The sequence below is a fragment of the Sturnira hondurensis genome, unplaced genomic scaffold (genome assembly GCF_014824575.4).
Source record: "Sturnira hondurensis isolate 20B ecotype Veracruz unplaced genomic scaffold, ASM1482457v3 Scaffold0004136, whole genome shotgun sequence".
Classification (NCBI taxonomy): Eukaryota; Metazoa; Chordata; class Mammalia; order Chiroptera; family Phyllostomidae; genus Sturnira; species Sturnira hondurensis.
The window spans coordinates 52,500,703-52,518,648 of NW_028076767.1; the positions used below are offsets into that span (position 1 = coordinate 52,500,703).

Below are 17,946 nucleotides of genomic sequence, written 5' to 3' on the forward strand. Positions count from 1 at the left end.
AGAATATGTCCTGCACAGTGTCTGCAAAACATAGCTCTTTAACTGGATTTTTAAAATGTGCCAACCCCAAATTATCTGTTTTAAAATAAAGGTGGAGTGATACTTATTAAAATATTAATGAAATATGTATAGCAGGCTTTTATTATGGTCTCACATTCCTAAATCTATGAAATAAAAAATTTAAAGATAAACATTTATGATTAGACAACAGCTAATTAAAGTGGAAACAAATCTCTAAGTAATACCAATAACACATTTATCGACTTCCAGTTTTTAAAAAAGTAAACAGGGGTTTTTGTGTAATTAAGAATTCTGCTTGAAAGAAAATAGGTTTTTATTTAACGCTGCCAACAGAACGTGGCAGTAGATGCTAACGAAGATAGAATCTACTCTACCTTTCCTTTGACACTCTGAATGGGATCCACAACCACTGCCACAGCTCTCTCCGACAAGGCTTCGAAGCTCTGCTGAGTGTTGATATCCACACCAGAAAGCCAACAACCAAAGCCAGGGTGACTGTGATACCAACCAACAACCATTTCAGGCCTGAAACAAAGAGGGCATTCAGCTATTCAGAACAGAGTAATATATTTATGATATAAAAAGAACCAACACACTAACAGGGTATAAATTAAGAAGAAATGATAAACACACAGGTGTGAAAAAGCACCATTAGAAACACTGAAATCATACACCATATTATCCACAAAACATGGAAATGAGTAAGTGTGACAAAGGAGTGCTATCATTAAGAGACGCACATTAGCAGTGGTAGATAAGGCTTTCAGTTTTTCACCTTGTTACCACACTTTCTCAGAGCCAGTTTTTACCCTTTCAGCATTCAAGTAAATATCTACCCTTTAACTCCTTAGCTCTGGGAGTTGGATTTTCCAAGCAGAGTATATTTTTAACAATGGACACCAGGATCCACTGTTGTGAAAGGATTAAATATCAATTAAACCAGCAGTAGAACTAGGAACTCAGTCAAAAACCAATTTGCACTGTTCTGCTCAGCTGCTGAGCCTTTTGCTAACATTAATTTTGAAGTTTTTTCCATAGTAGAAGAATTTGAGCAAGAGAATGACAACTATTGAGAGGTCTAATTTGGGGAGAAAAACTTGAAGAATATGTGAATCCTATTTGCCCTGTCTTTAAAATTCATAAGCCTACAAATGTAATTAAATACTCAGAATTTTACTCAGTTGTAACTCTTAAATACATAGAACATATATTCTCTTTCAAGTATAAATGACTAGAGAGTAACTCCATATTAACTAAAGTTAGCTACATTTAGTTACATGCCAGTAACTAAACAGAGGGAAGCTACAGTACAGGCTTACTATGTATGGTTGGGAATTTTAACACGGAACAGTTTCTGACTGGCACATTTCTCTGATTCCAGACGGAAGAGAGACTAGCTAGGTGGTACGCAGCACTGACGGTGATACTTTTGCATTCACTACATGGCTTTTCCTCTAGGGATGATATTCAAAAACATTCAAAATTTTGAGATGCATTTCTGAAAATATTTCCCATTGTTCCTTTATATGATCATTTAAAATATTTACCTTCCTGTCTGCTTCAGCATATCTAACATTTTGGCTTGGAATACTGGATCAACTGCTTCCACACTGACACCCTGGTTTTTAAAAGAGAAATAATTAGCTTTTATAACTCTGAAAAAACTAAATATTTGATACTCACTCTTGTCATTCAATTATAAACCATACATCAACAATAAAGCTCCTAAAATTGCCAACTACCAAATTGCTTTTAGCTCATGAGTTAAGACAATTTTCAGAATCTTTTAAGAGTTTATGGCCATGATAAAATAAAATTAATAAGGAGTTTATAGCCATGGCCATGTACATACTTTGTGTGTGTGTGTGTGTGTGTGTGTGTGTGTGTGTGTGTGTGTGTGGTGTATATATCAGAAATACCAAATAACTGAATTAACTATTTTTGGTTGGACCTAAGAAATGTACTTCCTAATGCCATCCTCTGATAGCTGATAAGCATCTCACCCACAGTTCTACTCTTCATCTATTATAATAATTAACATTTTTAACTTTTTTCTCAGTAATATAAACACTTAGGAAAGAAATTTATTAGTTTCCCAGAGTAGTTTTGTAGGTGAGTGGGTGGGTTGGAAGGGGAGGAAGTTTAGTGCTTCAGTTAGAAAGACTTGGTAGATTTGGTGGTTGGATAGAAATATATACTGTTGGTTATTACCTCAAATATAAAAGCATTCATAAAATAATTCTCCGCTAGAGAAAATCTACGACCAATTCTTTTCAATATTGCACAACTCTGCTAGTTCAACAAAAAGATTTTAGAACCTGGAGCATCAAAGGCATTCTTGTCACCTCTTTAGTGACAGATCACTGACATCATAACTTCCAACAGGCTTTCTTCTGCTATCAGACATTTAAGTCCAATTTATTTAAACCAGTTAACATAAATACTTCCTTTCCAGCAACATGAACAGTATTTTGAATTCTACTTGAGAGTGCATACTCAAGAACAGGGGTATGCAATCTGCAGCCAACAGGCTAAGGAATGTTTATTTATATATTTATAGTTTTAAAAGATTGTTTATAAAAAAGAATATGAGACAGACATATGTCCTTACAGAAAAACTTTGCTAATTCTTTGGCCAGAACATAAACTTAAAAATTCTACATAAAACCCTGGATGGTGTGGCTCGCTGGATTAAGTGCAGGTCTGCGAACTAGGCGGGGGTTGGTGGGGGGGTCACCAGTTTGTCACAGGTTCAATCCCTAGTCAGGGCACATGGCTGGATTTGGGGCCAGGTCTCCAGTAGGGGGCATGTGGGAGTTAGCCACACACTGATGTCTCTCCTCCCCTCTTTCTTCCTCCCTTCTCCTCTCTAACAATAAATAAGTGAAATATTTAAAAATAAATAAAATTCTATAATTTTATACTGTCAAATAAGCTTTCACACAGAAATAATACTAAAGCTTAAGATCCCTCTATTATAATGAGTAAGAGTATAAGAATCACATGTAACAGAAATTAGCAGTTAACTTTATGTGTTTTATATATTCTGACATGAAAAGATAGATACAAACAATAATCTAAGATTCAAATCTGAATCTTTAGTTAATATATGTAGTACATTTCTTTATGTCCAATGTACAAAATAAATATAATGGATATTCAGGACAAAACTACCAGATCCAAATCAATAAACTGGACTGTTTAGAGAAAAAAATGCTTATTTTTCTATATTTTGCATTATTTACAAGTAAACTACATTCTATAGCTACTACTTCATTTAAATGATTATTATACATATACATACATATACTGCATCACTTAAAAACAAAATTTATTTTTCTCTAGCATCTACTTATCAAAACATACTTAAAGAGCCTCAAACAGAACAGTTTTATTTTTAACCCAGCTATTTTATAAAGTCCAATAGGAGAAAGATTGCATATTAGAGGAAAAAATCCATCGTAAAGATATACATATTATATTTTTTCTAGGCAAGCAAACAGATGAGAAGTATTATGTATGTTGGGGATTTTTTTTTGGAAGGTAGGTAGAATAGGCACTGTTTTTTGGCCAATTTAATCAAAACATGCACCTATCTACAAAAGTCCAATGCATTAAACAAAAACAAAGAACAAACAAACAAACAAAACCACTGTTCCAGAAAGAGCAATAATTCTAAACAGGCAGAGTAGATGACTTTCGAAATCTGTATGAGTATGTTTTCTCTATAAACAAACTGCCACACCTGGGCAAAAACACTGGTGCCATAGTGTTTTATTTCCTTTTTTCAACTTATATTTTGAATAGAAGTTTAATTAAGAATCATGCATCACCATATATGGGACATTTAAAAAGGGGCCATATTTCAAAACAATGGATACAAAACATGGGAATTATATAATGTATGTAAATGAAAACCTAATTAAGAGTCTAAAATCTTTTGGACTTCAAGTGTTCAAACTAATCAAACTAATATCCTCCTATTTTAGAGTAACTAACTTTATAAACCAAGTGTGCTATGCTAATTTAAGCTGAAGGTATGAATAAAGGGATTTAATATTAGCATCATTTAGTTTGTGGAACTACAAGGAATGAATGATGGACTTAAGCATAAGTGATTTAATTCAATACAATCTAGAATTTCTATCATTAATCTTATGATGAATTTTTCCTGTCAGAAATAAAAAATACAATATAATGAAAGTTATTTTGCAATGAAAAAGAAAGGAGAAAAGAAACACATTTACTTGCAGCAGGCAATCATAAAAGTACTCACTGTTCCTGACTGTGGCATAGCAAACACATCAATCACTCTGACGGTGTAATCGTCAACAAATTCTCCAAGCATCAGGCCCATAACTTCCATTGGAACTCCAGCACGACCGTGTTTTAACATCTGTTAAGAAGAAGATATAGGGACACAAAGCTTTGAGATCTTTGTCTTTTTTTTTTTTGGTAATTAAGAACCTAATTTAGTTTGAGTGGAAATAAAATACTCTATTATTGATGTAGCTAAAACAGTAGCTTATATCTGAGAGGATTCAAGTCACAAACATTCCAAAGTAGAAGATACAGTAAAAGCAACAAAACTCTCTTAAAGCAAATTTACTCCATCCAAATTACACCAGTCTCGAATGGTGTAATACAGACTCCATTGGAGTCTCTTACTCCAATGGAGTAAGTACTCCATTACTTACTTTTAACAGTGCCAGGGAAGAAATATAGACTTGTTCTGCTGTGTCCACTGCTGGAGCATCTGTAGGTGGCCCCTATAAACAAGCACATCAATTATTATAAACACACAGAGTTTATGAGTTTAAAATTAAAGTTACATTTTATATAAACTTTATTGCTTTACCAGTTTTGGGAAAATATGTCAAGTATCCCTTTATTCAGGTACAATACAAATAGAACAAATTTGGAATATCAAATCTGTAAGAAACAGCTCGAACCTGATACTAAGGCAAGTGCCCAATGGACATAAACTTAAATCTTTCAGCAATGTTAATAGGCAATACCCACAGTCCGAAATAACTATAATGCACCAATTAGCCATGTTTCTTACTACAATGTGAACATAAGCTGCTGTAAGACTAGCACGATTAACTGAAGGATCAATAAAAACAGCAAATTCTCTGAGCTTGATTTTCAGCTAAAGACAGCATGTAGATTAGGGCTATGGGATCTCTTTGCAGATAGTAGGTATAGTGTGGGGGAGGGGGACAGAAGACTTAATCCACATGTGAAAGAGCTGTGAACAACATGCTCTACTTCACTTGAAGGAACTGTTCACCCCTATACAACAACAAATTTAATACAATAAACCACTGGTGTGAACGAACTGGTCGAGACTGGTGTAACGAACACGAAAATACTTCCAAATCCTGACCGCTACATTCAAAACAAACATTACTCTTAATATTATTAAAGGCTCAGAAAGATACTATGTTTCTCCCTAAGGATTCTATCTTATGGAGAAAGAAGCAAAAAACCTCTTTTACTATTAACAGTTTGTGGCACAAAGTAATTTACATATATTCTTAACCCTCAAGATGACTACAATCATAAATGTAATTCTGCCCCAACCAGAGAAAACTTTTTTCTCTCTCTTAATACTGGGCAGTCTAGGAAATTAAAATGAGATGTGGCTTATAACTGCTAGGTCCAGTTATAAATTATATAATATGTTAGCTCCCCAAATTATGTCAATATTCTGCCTTGCACTAAAATTAAATAACTGCTTTACTCATCACATTTCACACTTACAGGTCTACGTGTACTCTGTGATTCTTTTTGTCCATTTATTTGCTAAATCTGTGACTTTTTGTTTTACTTAAACTCTTAATATTTACTGAGTTTAATAGGTATTAATAAGCATAAAAGATTCTATAATAAAAGTTTTCTCGAAAAACAAAAACCATATGAAAATTACCTTATGTACAAAGTGGTAAGAAAAATCAAATCCCTTAAATTTTATTTTTAATAATAAGTGCCAGGTAATAATTTAAAAAACGACCAAATTCTTCATCTATTGTCACCTAATATAGCTTTATCACTTGAGTTTCAAATAGATATGTCAGAATAAAAAAACTCTAAGGTAACCCGAAGTGCTACCACGCCATAATATAAAACAGGATAATTTAATTGATATTATTTTATTCATCTAAGAAAGTTAAGGAAATTTAAGGTAAGGACATTTAAGGTAGTGAACTGCAATGACAGGTTTTGGGGAAGTAATACTTTAAGGTCAGTGAATACCAACTATATTCACAAATATTACTTCCTGGATCCAGAGCAACTTAAAAAATGCATAGGGAGGAAGGATTTAAACTGTTATCTATACTACAGGTATTAATATAGGCTGCATCAACTTGACAGAAAACATTTTTAAGAGAAAAAAAGAAACAGAGAAATAAAACATCATACCATCACCAAACTGTATTACTGACAAAGTCCAGAAACAATTTCTGCCATCTGTGAAAGATGAAACACTGTTTTGTTCAACACTGTACGTAAACAGTACCTAGCAGAGTGCCTGGCACACAATAAGAGAACTCAGTAAGCACTGGTTGAAAAAAAATCAACAAATAAATTGAGATACAATTTAAATGGGACAGAAATAAAAAATACCCACCAGTTACCCTGTGAGAGAACAAGCCATGCATGTGCAAGTAGATAGGAAGACCCATAGCTGTTGTCTCTTTTCTCTGACTCAGAAACATACAGCTGTTTATATGTTTCTTTACCATGCAGCTGTTTCTTTGCTATATGGATGCTGTTTTTAGAGATGGCAGCAAGTGATATTTTCTGTTGTCCCTTTGACTCCATCACTACTTTGTTTCTTGAACTAGTTGGATTAAATTTCCCAGAAAAGAGCTTGGCAAGAAGTAGCAGTCAGAGTAGGGCTGGGGACTTCTGGCCAAGATGGAAGTGTAGGTACATCCACTTTGCCTCCTCACACAACCAAAAGGACCAACAACTTTTAAAACAAAAAATAACCAGAACTTCCAGAAAACCAAACTCTATGGAAGCCTAACAACCAAGAAGTTAAAGAAGAAACATTCATCCAGACCAGTAGGAGGGGTGGAGACGAACAGCTGGGGCAAAGAGGACACATGGCAATGTGGTGGCTGGAGGACTGAGGGGGTAAGGTGGTAGTTGGCAGATCAGGCAGTCCCACATTTACGTGCAGATAGACCAGGAGGAACTGACTTGCTTAGAAGCGAGACCCATTAACCCAGGGTTCCAATGCAGGCAAATAAAGACTACAAAAACCTGTAGGGTTCGAGGCTGCAAGAGAAAATCCCAGCTTCAGAGAAGAGTTCATTGGAGAGACCCATGGGATCCTAAAATGTATACAAGCCCACCCACCCAGGAATCAGCAGCAGAAGGGCATAATTTGCTTGTGGGTACCAAAGTGACTGAAAGCCTACAGAGAGGTGAGAAAGCAGCATTGTTCCCTCCCAGAGCCCTCCCCCAATGACAGGACCACAATGCAGTGACATAGGTTGCTCTGCCCTGGTGAACACCTAAGGCTCCACCACCCTTATTATGTAACAAGCATGCTGAGACCAAAAAAAAAAAAGCCCAAACGAAAGAATAGATCAAAGCTCCAGAAAAAAATACAACTAAGCAATGAAGAGAGAATCAAGCTATTAGACGAAGAGTTCAAAACACTGGTAATCAGGATGTTCACGGAAAGGATTGAGTATGGCCACAAAGTAGAGGAAAAAGTGAAGACTATGAAAAGTGAAATAAAGGAAAATGTACAAGGAACCAACAGTGACAGGAAGAAAACCCGGAATCAAATCAACAATTTGGAGCAGAAGGAAGAAATAAGCATTCAACCAGAACAGAATGAAGAAGAATACAAAAAAAACCAAGAGGCTTAGGAACCTCCAGGGCAACTTTAAATGTTTCAACATCCAAATCATAAGGGTGCCTGAAGTAGAAGAGGAAGAGCAAGAAATTGAACACTTATTTGAAAATATAATGAAAGAGAACTTCCCTAATATGGCAAAGGAAACAGACTTTCAGGAAATCCAGGAAGTTCAGAGAGTCCTAAAGAACTTGGACCCAAGGAAGCATACACTAAGGAACATCATAATTACATGACCCCAGATTAAAGACAAGGAGAGAATCTTAAAAGCAGCAAGAGAAAAGGAGACAGTTACCTACAAAGGAGTTCCCATAAGACTATCAGCTGATTTCTCCAAAAAAAACCTTGCAGGCGAAAAGGGGCTGAAAGAAGTATTCAAAGTCATGAAAGGCAAGGACCTACATCTAAGATTACTATATCTAGCAAAGCTATCATTAGAATGGAAGGACAGAAAAAGTGTTTCCCAGATAAGGTCAAGTTAAAGGAATTCATTACCACCAAGCTCTTATTATATGAAATGTTAAGGAACTTATCTAAGAAAAAGAAGATAAAAAATACAAACAATAAAATGACAACAACCTCACAATTATCCACAACTGAACCTAAAAACCAAAAACAAACTAAGCAAACAATTAGATCACAAACAGATTCACAAAACTGGAGATCACATGGAGGGTTATCAGCAGGGGAGAATGGAGGAAAAGGTACAGGGAATAAGAAGCATAAATTTTAGGTACAAAATAGAGTGGGCAAGTTAAGAATAACACGGGAAATGGAGAAGCCAAAGAAACTATATGTATGACCCATGGATAGGAATATGCTCGTGTATATCAAGAATCTTACAAGTGTACAACCTTTTTGACCCATTTTTGTACTCCTAGAAACTATGTAATAAGCAGAAATATTTGCATGAGATAATTCTTTTAAAATAATGCAAATAAACCTAGGAACAAAATAACAACCAATAATTACAAAATATTGTTGAAAGCTCCTTGTTCTGAGATGTCTGCTGTTTGTGGAGATCTTACTCAGCAATATCATCTTAAGTTAAAAGTATGCCAGCCTGCTACCACACTATTTTAAACTTAGAATCTTGAAGGGATACTCTCCTAACTTAAAAAGAAAACTATGACAATGGAGCATGGCTGCTAAGTACATTCACGTGGAGGCATATTCTTCTCCCTCCTTGGGGGAAATGATAGCAACAGAGGTAAATTAGGAATTAATCCATAAGACAACCACATAGAATTCCATGTTTGCCAAAGTACAGTATTTTATAACACTGAAGGCTGCAGTCTTTCTTGGCCAGTTCTTGGCTACATGTAAGGGATTCCCCTTCAGAAATTTCTTCATTCTCAAAATCTGAGCTCTCAGTGTGGATAAGTGACCTAAAATCATGATACACAGTAAAGGTTCAAGGACCTGACGTAACTTGAAAAAGGTTCAAGATATAAAAGAGCAATCTTCAACTATATGAATAGTTACCCAAGTTCAGACTAAGAGTTCAAAGTGTGGCCCTTGAATCAGACACAGCATCAGCATCATCTGGGAATTTGTTAGAAATACAACTGCAGGGGGTGGGAGGCAATTAAGTGGGGTGGGATTGGGGTGTAGGGATAGAGAAGAAAAAAAGAACTCATGGACATGGACAAACTCTGGTGACTGCTGGAAAGGGCAGATGGGAGGAAGTGGAATAGGGTGTAAAGGGTATAAATGGTGATGAAACAGAAGAAATTGAATTAAAAAAAAACAACAAATGAGGACTTCTGGTCAAGATGGCTCGCCTCCTCACAGAACTGCATCAAAATTACAACTGAACTATAGAACCATCATTCAAAACTGTCAGAAACTGAGCTGAATGGAAGACTGACAACTACAGAATTAAAGAAGAAACCACAAGGGCAGGGGTAAGAGGGTGGAGACGCAGAACAGGCTAGTCCCACACCCACATTTGGCAGATAAAAATAGGGAAGGATATCTCAGGAGCAAGTGATCTTAGCTCCACACCAGGCACCCCAGCCCAGGGTTCCAAGGCCAGGAAGGTAACTGTCCATAACTTTTGGCTGTAAAAACCAACTGGGATTGAGGCTGTGGAAGACAGAAACTGCTGAAATGCCAGACTTCCTCTTAAAAAGTCCCTGCACAGACTTAATCAAACTAACTCCCTCTAAGCTCCAGTGCTGGGACAGCAGAATTAAACGCATCAGAGACAAATAGGGAGGAAATGAATTTTCTGGCATCAGGAAGAGAGGTAGGGGGTCAGCTTTCTTTCAAACAGAAGTGCTGGCAGAGGCCATGGTTCCTTTCGAGTCCTCTCCCCACAGAGTCAACAGGTGGGTGCCATATCTGAAACTCCACCAACCTGGCTCATACTGCATGACCCACCCTGATGATTCCCTAAAGCCCTGTACCACTCAACGTTCAGGTCCACCCAAGCTGTTTCCAGTGGGTTTTCCATATGAATGGCTTGTCTTGGACCATGGTTCCGTTTTTCCTATATTCTCTCAAAGAGGCAGTATCTGGTTTCAGGGAGCCCCACACCTATTGCTAAGTTGACCCAGGCACTGTACTAGCAGCAGCCAGCCTTGGTTCACAGCTTGGCTTCACCTGGGCATCTCCAGGCCTAGCACAAGTAGCAGCCATCTTCAGATCTCTTTGTAGCTAATGCTGTGTGACCCAGACAGAACACAGGCAATGGCTGACCTTGGATATACTAACAGCAATCAAGGCTCAACTATAAGAGGAGGTCATGCACATTGAGTACCTGGCTTGGGTAATGGGAGGCTATACCACTTGACCCTTCAGAATACCTACTACATTAAGCCACTTTATAAAGCCTGGGTTACTCAATAGCTCTACCTGATACATAAAAACAAATACAAGAAGGCTGTAAAAAGGAGGAGACAGAGAAACATGGCCCAAATGAAAGGCCAGACCAAAACTCCAGAAAAAGAACTAAACAAAATGGAGAAAAGTAATAATATCATATGCAGAGTTCAAAATACTGGTTATAAGGATGCTCATGGAACTTACTACCTCAACAGCATAAAAAAAGATACAGTCAGAAATGAAGGATACACTAATTGAAATAAAGAACAATTTATAGGAAATCAACAGTAAAGTAGATGAAGCTGAGAATCAAACCAGCAATTTGGAACATAAAGAAGCAAAAAATAACCAATCAGACCAGCGTGAAGGAAACAGAATCCCAAAAAATGAGGATAGGGTAAGGAGCTTCTGTGACAACTTCAAGCAGACAAACATTTGCATCACAGGGGTGCTGGAAGGAGAAAAGAAAGAGTAAGAAAGTGGAAACATATTTAAAAAAAAAAAACAATGAAAAAAAACTTCCCTAACTTGGTGAAGGAAATAGACATATATGCCAAGGAAGCACAGAGTTGTAAACAAGATGGACCCAAAGAGGCCCACTCCAAGACACATTACAATTAAAATGCCAAATGTTAAGAGAATCTTGAAAGCAGCAAGAGAAAAGCAGTTAGTTACCTACAAGGGAACTCCCATAAGAATGTCATCTGATTTCTCAAAAGAGACTTTGCAGGCTAGAAGGGATTGGCAAGAAGTATTCAAAGAGATGAAAAGCAAGGGCCTACAACCAAGATTACTCTATCCAGCAAAGCTATCATTTAGAAAAGAATGGCAGATAAAGAGCTTCCCAGACAAGAAAAAGTTAAAGGAGTTCATCACCAAATCAGTATTATATGAAACATTAATGGGTCTTCTTTAAAAAAAAAGAAAAATATATAACTAAAATGGATACACAGATCTATCAACAACTGAATCTCAAAACCAAAGTAAACAAGCAGAACAGAAACAGAATCATAGATACAGAGAATGTTTTGATGGCCGCTGGACAGGGATCAGGGGTTCGTTAGGTGAGTGGGTGAAAAAAGTGAAGGGAGGAAGAACTAAAATTGCTAGCTGCAGAATAGTCACCAGGCTATAAAGTACAGCACAAGGAATACAGTCATCAAAGAATATATATACAGGACCCATGGGCATGGACAGTAGTGGGACAAAGGGAGAAAATTTGGGACAACTGTAATAGTTTAAAGAATAAAATATTTTTAAAAAGCAAAAATATATAGTATTCACAGTAATTTTTAAAGCAGTTGAAAACAAAAAGAAAAAGAAATGCACCATCTTACTGAATCGGAAATTTTGGCAGCAAAGCTCACAAATCTGGATTTTCAAAAAGCACTGTAGGTGATTCAAATGCTGGCTAAACTGGAGACCACTAATTTAGACTACATAGCCTGTAGACTATGGCTAATGGAGTAAATTTGAATTCAATACAAAAACCTTGTATTGATCCAAGCTGTCTAAAGAAGATTTGAAGTTAATGAGCTTCTTGTAATTGGTTGTTATTGAAACATAGGTGTTCAAATTTATGAAATGTTATAGAAATAGCTCAAACAATAAATAGCAAATTAAGGCAGATGATGTTTTTTAGGTTCCCTCCTAACTTACCAATCATCATATTGTCTCCCGAAGGACACATCTCAAATCCATCATCTTCAAACATGAAATTTACCATGTTTCTCTACAAACTAACTTACGCACCTTACAATTCTAATTATCTTGAGTCTCAAACTAGAAACCTACGCAATTTTTTTTTAGTTTTCCTTTAGTCCTTATGTTGAATATATCAAGTTTTATCAGTGTGACAGAAATTTCACACTGATTTACCAGAGACTTCAAAAACTTTGCTTTATATAAGAGAGTTTCAAGAAAATACCATCCAAAGAATTCACTCCTAGTCAAGTAAGTTCAAAATATACTGCATATGTACTCTACCTCCCAAATACAGGGCCCAACACAAATAACACCCCTTTATATCATAAAATTTTTACACAATCATAAGCATATAAAATTCTGTAACATAAAAATATCATACTTAAGAATACCACATGACATTTTAGGTGAAATGTTTGAATTAAAACTATAAATTAGTACACCCATATTATCATCCTCCCAACCACACTCAAGCAGGCAGTTCTGCTGGACCCTGTATATGGTCTACATTAGAATATTAAAGGCTTTAAGAAAAATTATGGAATAGAAAAAAATATTTATATTTGTTTAATCTAAAGTTTTGCAAATCATTCCATGGGCCACATGGTGTTCTCAGAGAAAATCTGGAATTACTTTTTTAGATCCTGAAAAATTTATCATTTTTCAAATGTGAAGGCAGAGATCAATCCCAGGCTCCAAAGAATACTTAAGTATTTACAATGTGCCTAGCACTTTAGCTGTACAGTTAAATGAAGGTTTCAAGAAGTTTATGATGTAGTTAGAAAGGCAGACAAAAACATACATTGGCATAAATCATCAGGACTGAAATGCAACCGACTTCTAGCAGCAACATGCTCTTTCCACTACAGCATACCATCCCCCAAATCTACTTTTATTCTAAAAGGTTAATACCTTTACTTTCTTTACAATTTTAGAATCCTCTGCCACCTGGAATCATTTCCTATTAAAGAAAATGGAAATAAGACTTGGAATGTTGTTCCTACCCAAAAGCAGTTAGTACACTCACTGAGAACAGAGAACACTTAAAGAGCCTCCTCATATTTTCTGAAATCTAGATGGGTATATTGGGCTTTGCAGAGTAAAACACACTACCATATTTATTTATAAGATACTACATACCCTATTATGAAAATAGAAATATGCCCTTTTATTAAAATATATTATAGAAAATTTAAGTCACACAAATCATGTGGGGCAGTTTTTTTAAATCACATGTAGTGACAAATTCTACATGTCCCAAGATAGAATGAAAAGAATCTGAATAAATATAGAGAATCTGAATTACTTGAATAATTTTTCATTTACTGAGAACTTATGCTTAAGAGCCTATGCTTAAATGCTGGGTAAACTAAGATGAAAACTGTACAATATAAATCAAATGAAAACCTAGGTCCAAATATTTTTAAATTTTACAAATTGGCTGAGGCTATTACTATTACAAAAAATAAATAAGAGAAAATGTTTTCTTCCTGGTGCTTAATCAACAGTATAGCTCTAAAATTATCAGTTTATAGAGCGTGTGAACTGTTCAAGTTAACTCTGCTGACCTTATAACAATTATTTTACCACCATATTAAACAAGTACACAAAATCATTTTCTGGAGATTGAACATGATATAACAAACTTCAAGGTCCTTTAATAACAACTGTAAGAATAACTGAAGGCACTGATATAACTAAAATGGCATTAAGCAAAAGAAAAAATAAAACAACTAATGAAAATTGGTATTTCCCACAGTGCCACTATAAAATAGAAATGTACACATCACTGACAACAAATAAATAAAATAAACCTCTGAATGTTCTGCAACTTTTTAGTCTATTGCTATAGAAACTTAAAATTAAAATAGTTACTTTTGCTATATATTTCTTAATACTTAATTCCTATAGGCAACTTTGAAATCACTTCTGTAAGTCTGACTCTTTAAAAGAAGTCTATATTAAAAGGGGAGAAATTCTCTCCATTCCTTTCAACTGACTAAGATTCTAAGTCAGCTAACAGAACAGAACCAGGGGATAAATAGGTGAGCCATAGGCACTAGGAGTGACAACAATCTTTATAAATACATGAAAACCTACACAACCAGTGATATATAAAACATATACTGGACTCCAAAGAAGCATCAAACTTACCTCTGTACAATGAGTTTGGATGTGCCACATTTAGTAAAACAGAAATTATTACTCAGGTCCACAAATTTTAAGTGTGGTTAAATTAAATGAGACATGGGATGGTTTCCCCAAACCCCTACCCCTATTTATGAAGGTTAAAATCTGATCCAGCATAAAAGGGTGTGACTTCTACTTGTGTAGCCCTCACTGACTAAGTGTTAAAAAAAAAAAAGAAAAGGCATTTGCCATTATAACAGGATAAAAACTAATGCCTCAAAGTGTTACCTACTTAGGCCTTTTAACAAATTTGTTAACACTATTAGTTATATTACTCCACCTTTCTCTTAGTGTGAACTGGTATCAATTACTTAGCCAATTTTATTATGTTATTAAAATACCCGATTAAACATGAACCAAAGTGTCAGTTGAAAGAAATGTAAAATAAAGGGTTATCACTGAACTTCAACACTCCAAAAATAACTGAAATTATAAAGTTATCTTGAGAAATGACATCAAACATTTCAAAATTTATAAAAAATATTACATAGGAATTACATTTATACTTATATTTGGCATGGCATTATAGAATTATGTTTAAAGGTCTATTGAAATATGTATTTTTCAACAGAGAAAATAAATTTTGTAAACAAGTAAAGGTGACTACTTTAAAAAACAATAAAACTTACGATACACTGAATAGTTAGTAGAAAATAATTCTTAATTTATGATATCCAATATAACACTCAACAAATTGTCAAAAATTTAAAATTTTAATGCAACTAGCACCTTCAGTTTCCTCAATTTAAAAAAAAACAAAAAACCACCCACACAAAATAAGCAAATTCAAACGCACACAAATAACTACCACTCTATTGTTTATCTCTTACTCAGAAAGGTAAGAAACAACCTTTTAATACTTTAATTTTGTGAGTATTAAACAACCAGTGTGAAAAACAAGCTGCATGTAAACTATTTCTACTGCCTGAGCTTCAATGACTAGCTGAAGCAACCTGTTATAGGAGGTGTTAATTGGCAATAGGAGTACAAGTCAGAAGCATGTTCCCTATAGTCCTAACCCAGCAAGGCTAGGTCATTAAAGTGGAAATGAATTCTTTCATGTCGACTTAACTCTTTCAATGCAAGATTTTAGCTGTTTCCTCTCAATTAATTTTAAAAACTTGTTACTTTTTAGAGTTAAAAAAGTTCCAAAAAAGGGGTCCTTCGGCTGACAGTTCCAATGACTCTCTTATTCAGAAGATAAGAAGAGAACAAGTTAATTACAATGCATTTTTGCAATTCTCCTCTCTGAAAAACACATAAACAAACTGCATTTGCTTATTTTAACACTGAAGATATAGGATTTAGTGTTTAGAAATAGCTCAGAATCATTTAGTCACATAGAGTTTTGGTTTATATTTCTGTTTAAGGACCCAATCATCCCACATAAGTTAATCACTTTAACCTTCTAATAGAGCAGTAGTAATTTTTTTATTCTCATGTTTGTATAAAAATCTCCAATATAAAAATGTCTTGAAACATATTTGTTAAACACCTTTCTAATCATAGTTCATTATTCTGGTAAGGTACGTAGTCACATATAAGCATAGCCTGATAACTGGTAGCCAAAAAGCCAAAAATTCCTTTTATGGCATGATCTCAGAGGCTTCCAGATGGCACATTAATTCTTAAAAAAAAAAAAAAAAAAGACAAAAAGAAGGGAAAAAAATAAGAAATGTCAAAATAATGATGTATTGCTTTAAAATGCTATATTTATAAATGTTAATATCCCCATATTTTTAAACATTATAGACATTTAACATAAAATTCAATTGTATAAATAATATTCCAAATAGTATGATTTATAAATCAACATACATATGCTGCATCTTTCATCTCTGAGTAATCCTGGAAATATTTCTTAATAAAAATAATATCAGACTAAGAACCAAACATTAAAAAACTTGTAATACCTAATACTGTGTAGCCTGTGATAAATCAATTAAATTACCAACATGACAACGGAAACATATTTTCACCCACTGCTGTAATACAGCTGGGCTCTTGAGTAAATATAACCAATGATATGCTTATTATAAATTTGACCAGTAAAGGCTTAGATAATAATGGGCAATATGATGATCTGAGGATATTAAAAAACAATTATACTATATTTCTACATTTCATTCTATATTATTTTTCCTACCTTACTCATCTCCTGCTTTCAAGTCTTTCAATTATTTGAGAAACCCAGTTCTTGCTTCAATGAAAACTTTCTTTCCCTAGACCTACTGAGCTCCTTCAATACAGCAAACCTAAGTAGCTGCTGTGGAGCCAATATTTTAAGAATATAAAGATTTTAGTGGGGAACAGACAGTAGGGTGAGGCAATGTAACAGTAACAGCAAAGGAAAAAAAAGATGGCACCACTACCTGGTTATTGAGACAACTGATCAAAGTGACATAAAGGCTGATGGTCTAATGCACAATGTCCAATTATGACATTTCTTTTTCTTTCTTTTTAAGACCACCTCGGATATTCACTTTGAAAGAACATTCACCCACTTAAAAATATGTTTGTAAAATATGCCGTAAGGACCAATCACTTTAGACATCCTTGAAATCTTTCTCACCATAATAGGGACTATCTCCCATAAAGGGTGATTTTCATTCTACCCCACAGAAATGAGGAAAAAGCAAGCACGACATTTGGATACCTTTGCTATAAAGCATCCTTTTCAAGGGTTGGTTAATCAAACTTCAGAAACTATACAATAACTACGAGTGTTTAGGAGTGGTTAAAACACACTATAACTGAAAATAGGGTCCCAGAACAAAGCAGAACTTGAATGTCCTGCAACAGAACACTAATATATCAGATCTGTTCCATAACAGGCCCTATAGCTAGCTTTGGCTTTAAAGTTCTTATAATACTGGGTGGCCCCTTCTTCTTTTACACTATTCAACTATCATAACATTTATTTGCGCATTTAAATTACAAAACACACGAAATATAGTCAGCCACGAATGAATTGGTTATTCTGGGAAGCATGCAAAATTCATTAATTAGCCCATCATCTAATTATGCTATGCAAAACCAGGTACAGAATGTTCACACACACACACACACACACACACACAGAATGAGTGTTTTTATTTATTCACTCAACAACCACAGACTCGAGAGTCCACTTGCCATTGTACTGGCTACATGAGAGTAGACTAAGTGCAAACATAGAGACATGTACAGGGCATAGAAGTCAGAGCAATCTACTTGATAAAATCTTCCATTATGCTAAGGATTAAAGATTACATAGAACATTTCCAAGCCAAAAAAAAAGGGGGGGGAGTGATGGGTAGAGACCTTCCAAGAAAAAAATGACA

The 17,946-nt window shown here is 35.0% G+C and overlaps 1 protein-coding gene across 3 annotated transcripts in view; it reads right to left on the bottom strand.

The window, feature by feature from the left end:
• The window catches only part of PSMD14 (proteasome 26S subunit, non-ATPase 14), a 95,554-nt gene that overhangs the window by 41,374 nt on the left and 36,234 nt on the right, over positions 1-17,946 (bottom strand). For all 3 annotated transcript variants that reach the window (XM_037044593.1, XM_037044592.1, XM_037044591.1), the window contains 4 exons: positions 4,719-4,790; positions 4,298-4,417; positions 1,569-1,639; positions 396-546 (listed from right to left, as the gene is read on the bottom strand). In XM_037044593.1, coding sequence (XP_036900488.1) covers positions 396-546; positions 1,569-1,639; positions 4,298-4,417; positions 4,719-4,790 — 414 coding nt within the window. The remainder of the gene's footprint in view (positions 1-395; positions 547-1,568; positions 1,640-4,297; positions 4,418-4,718; positions 4,791-17,946) is intronic.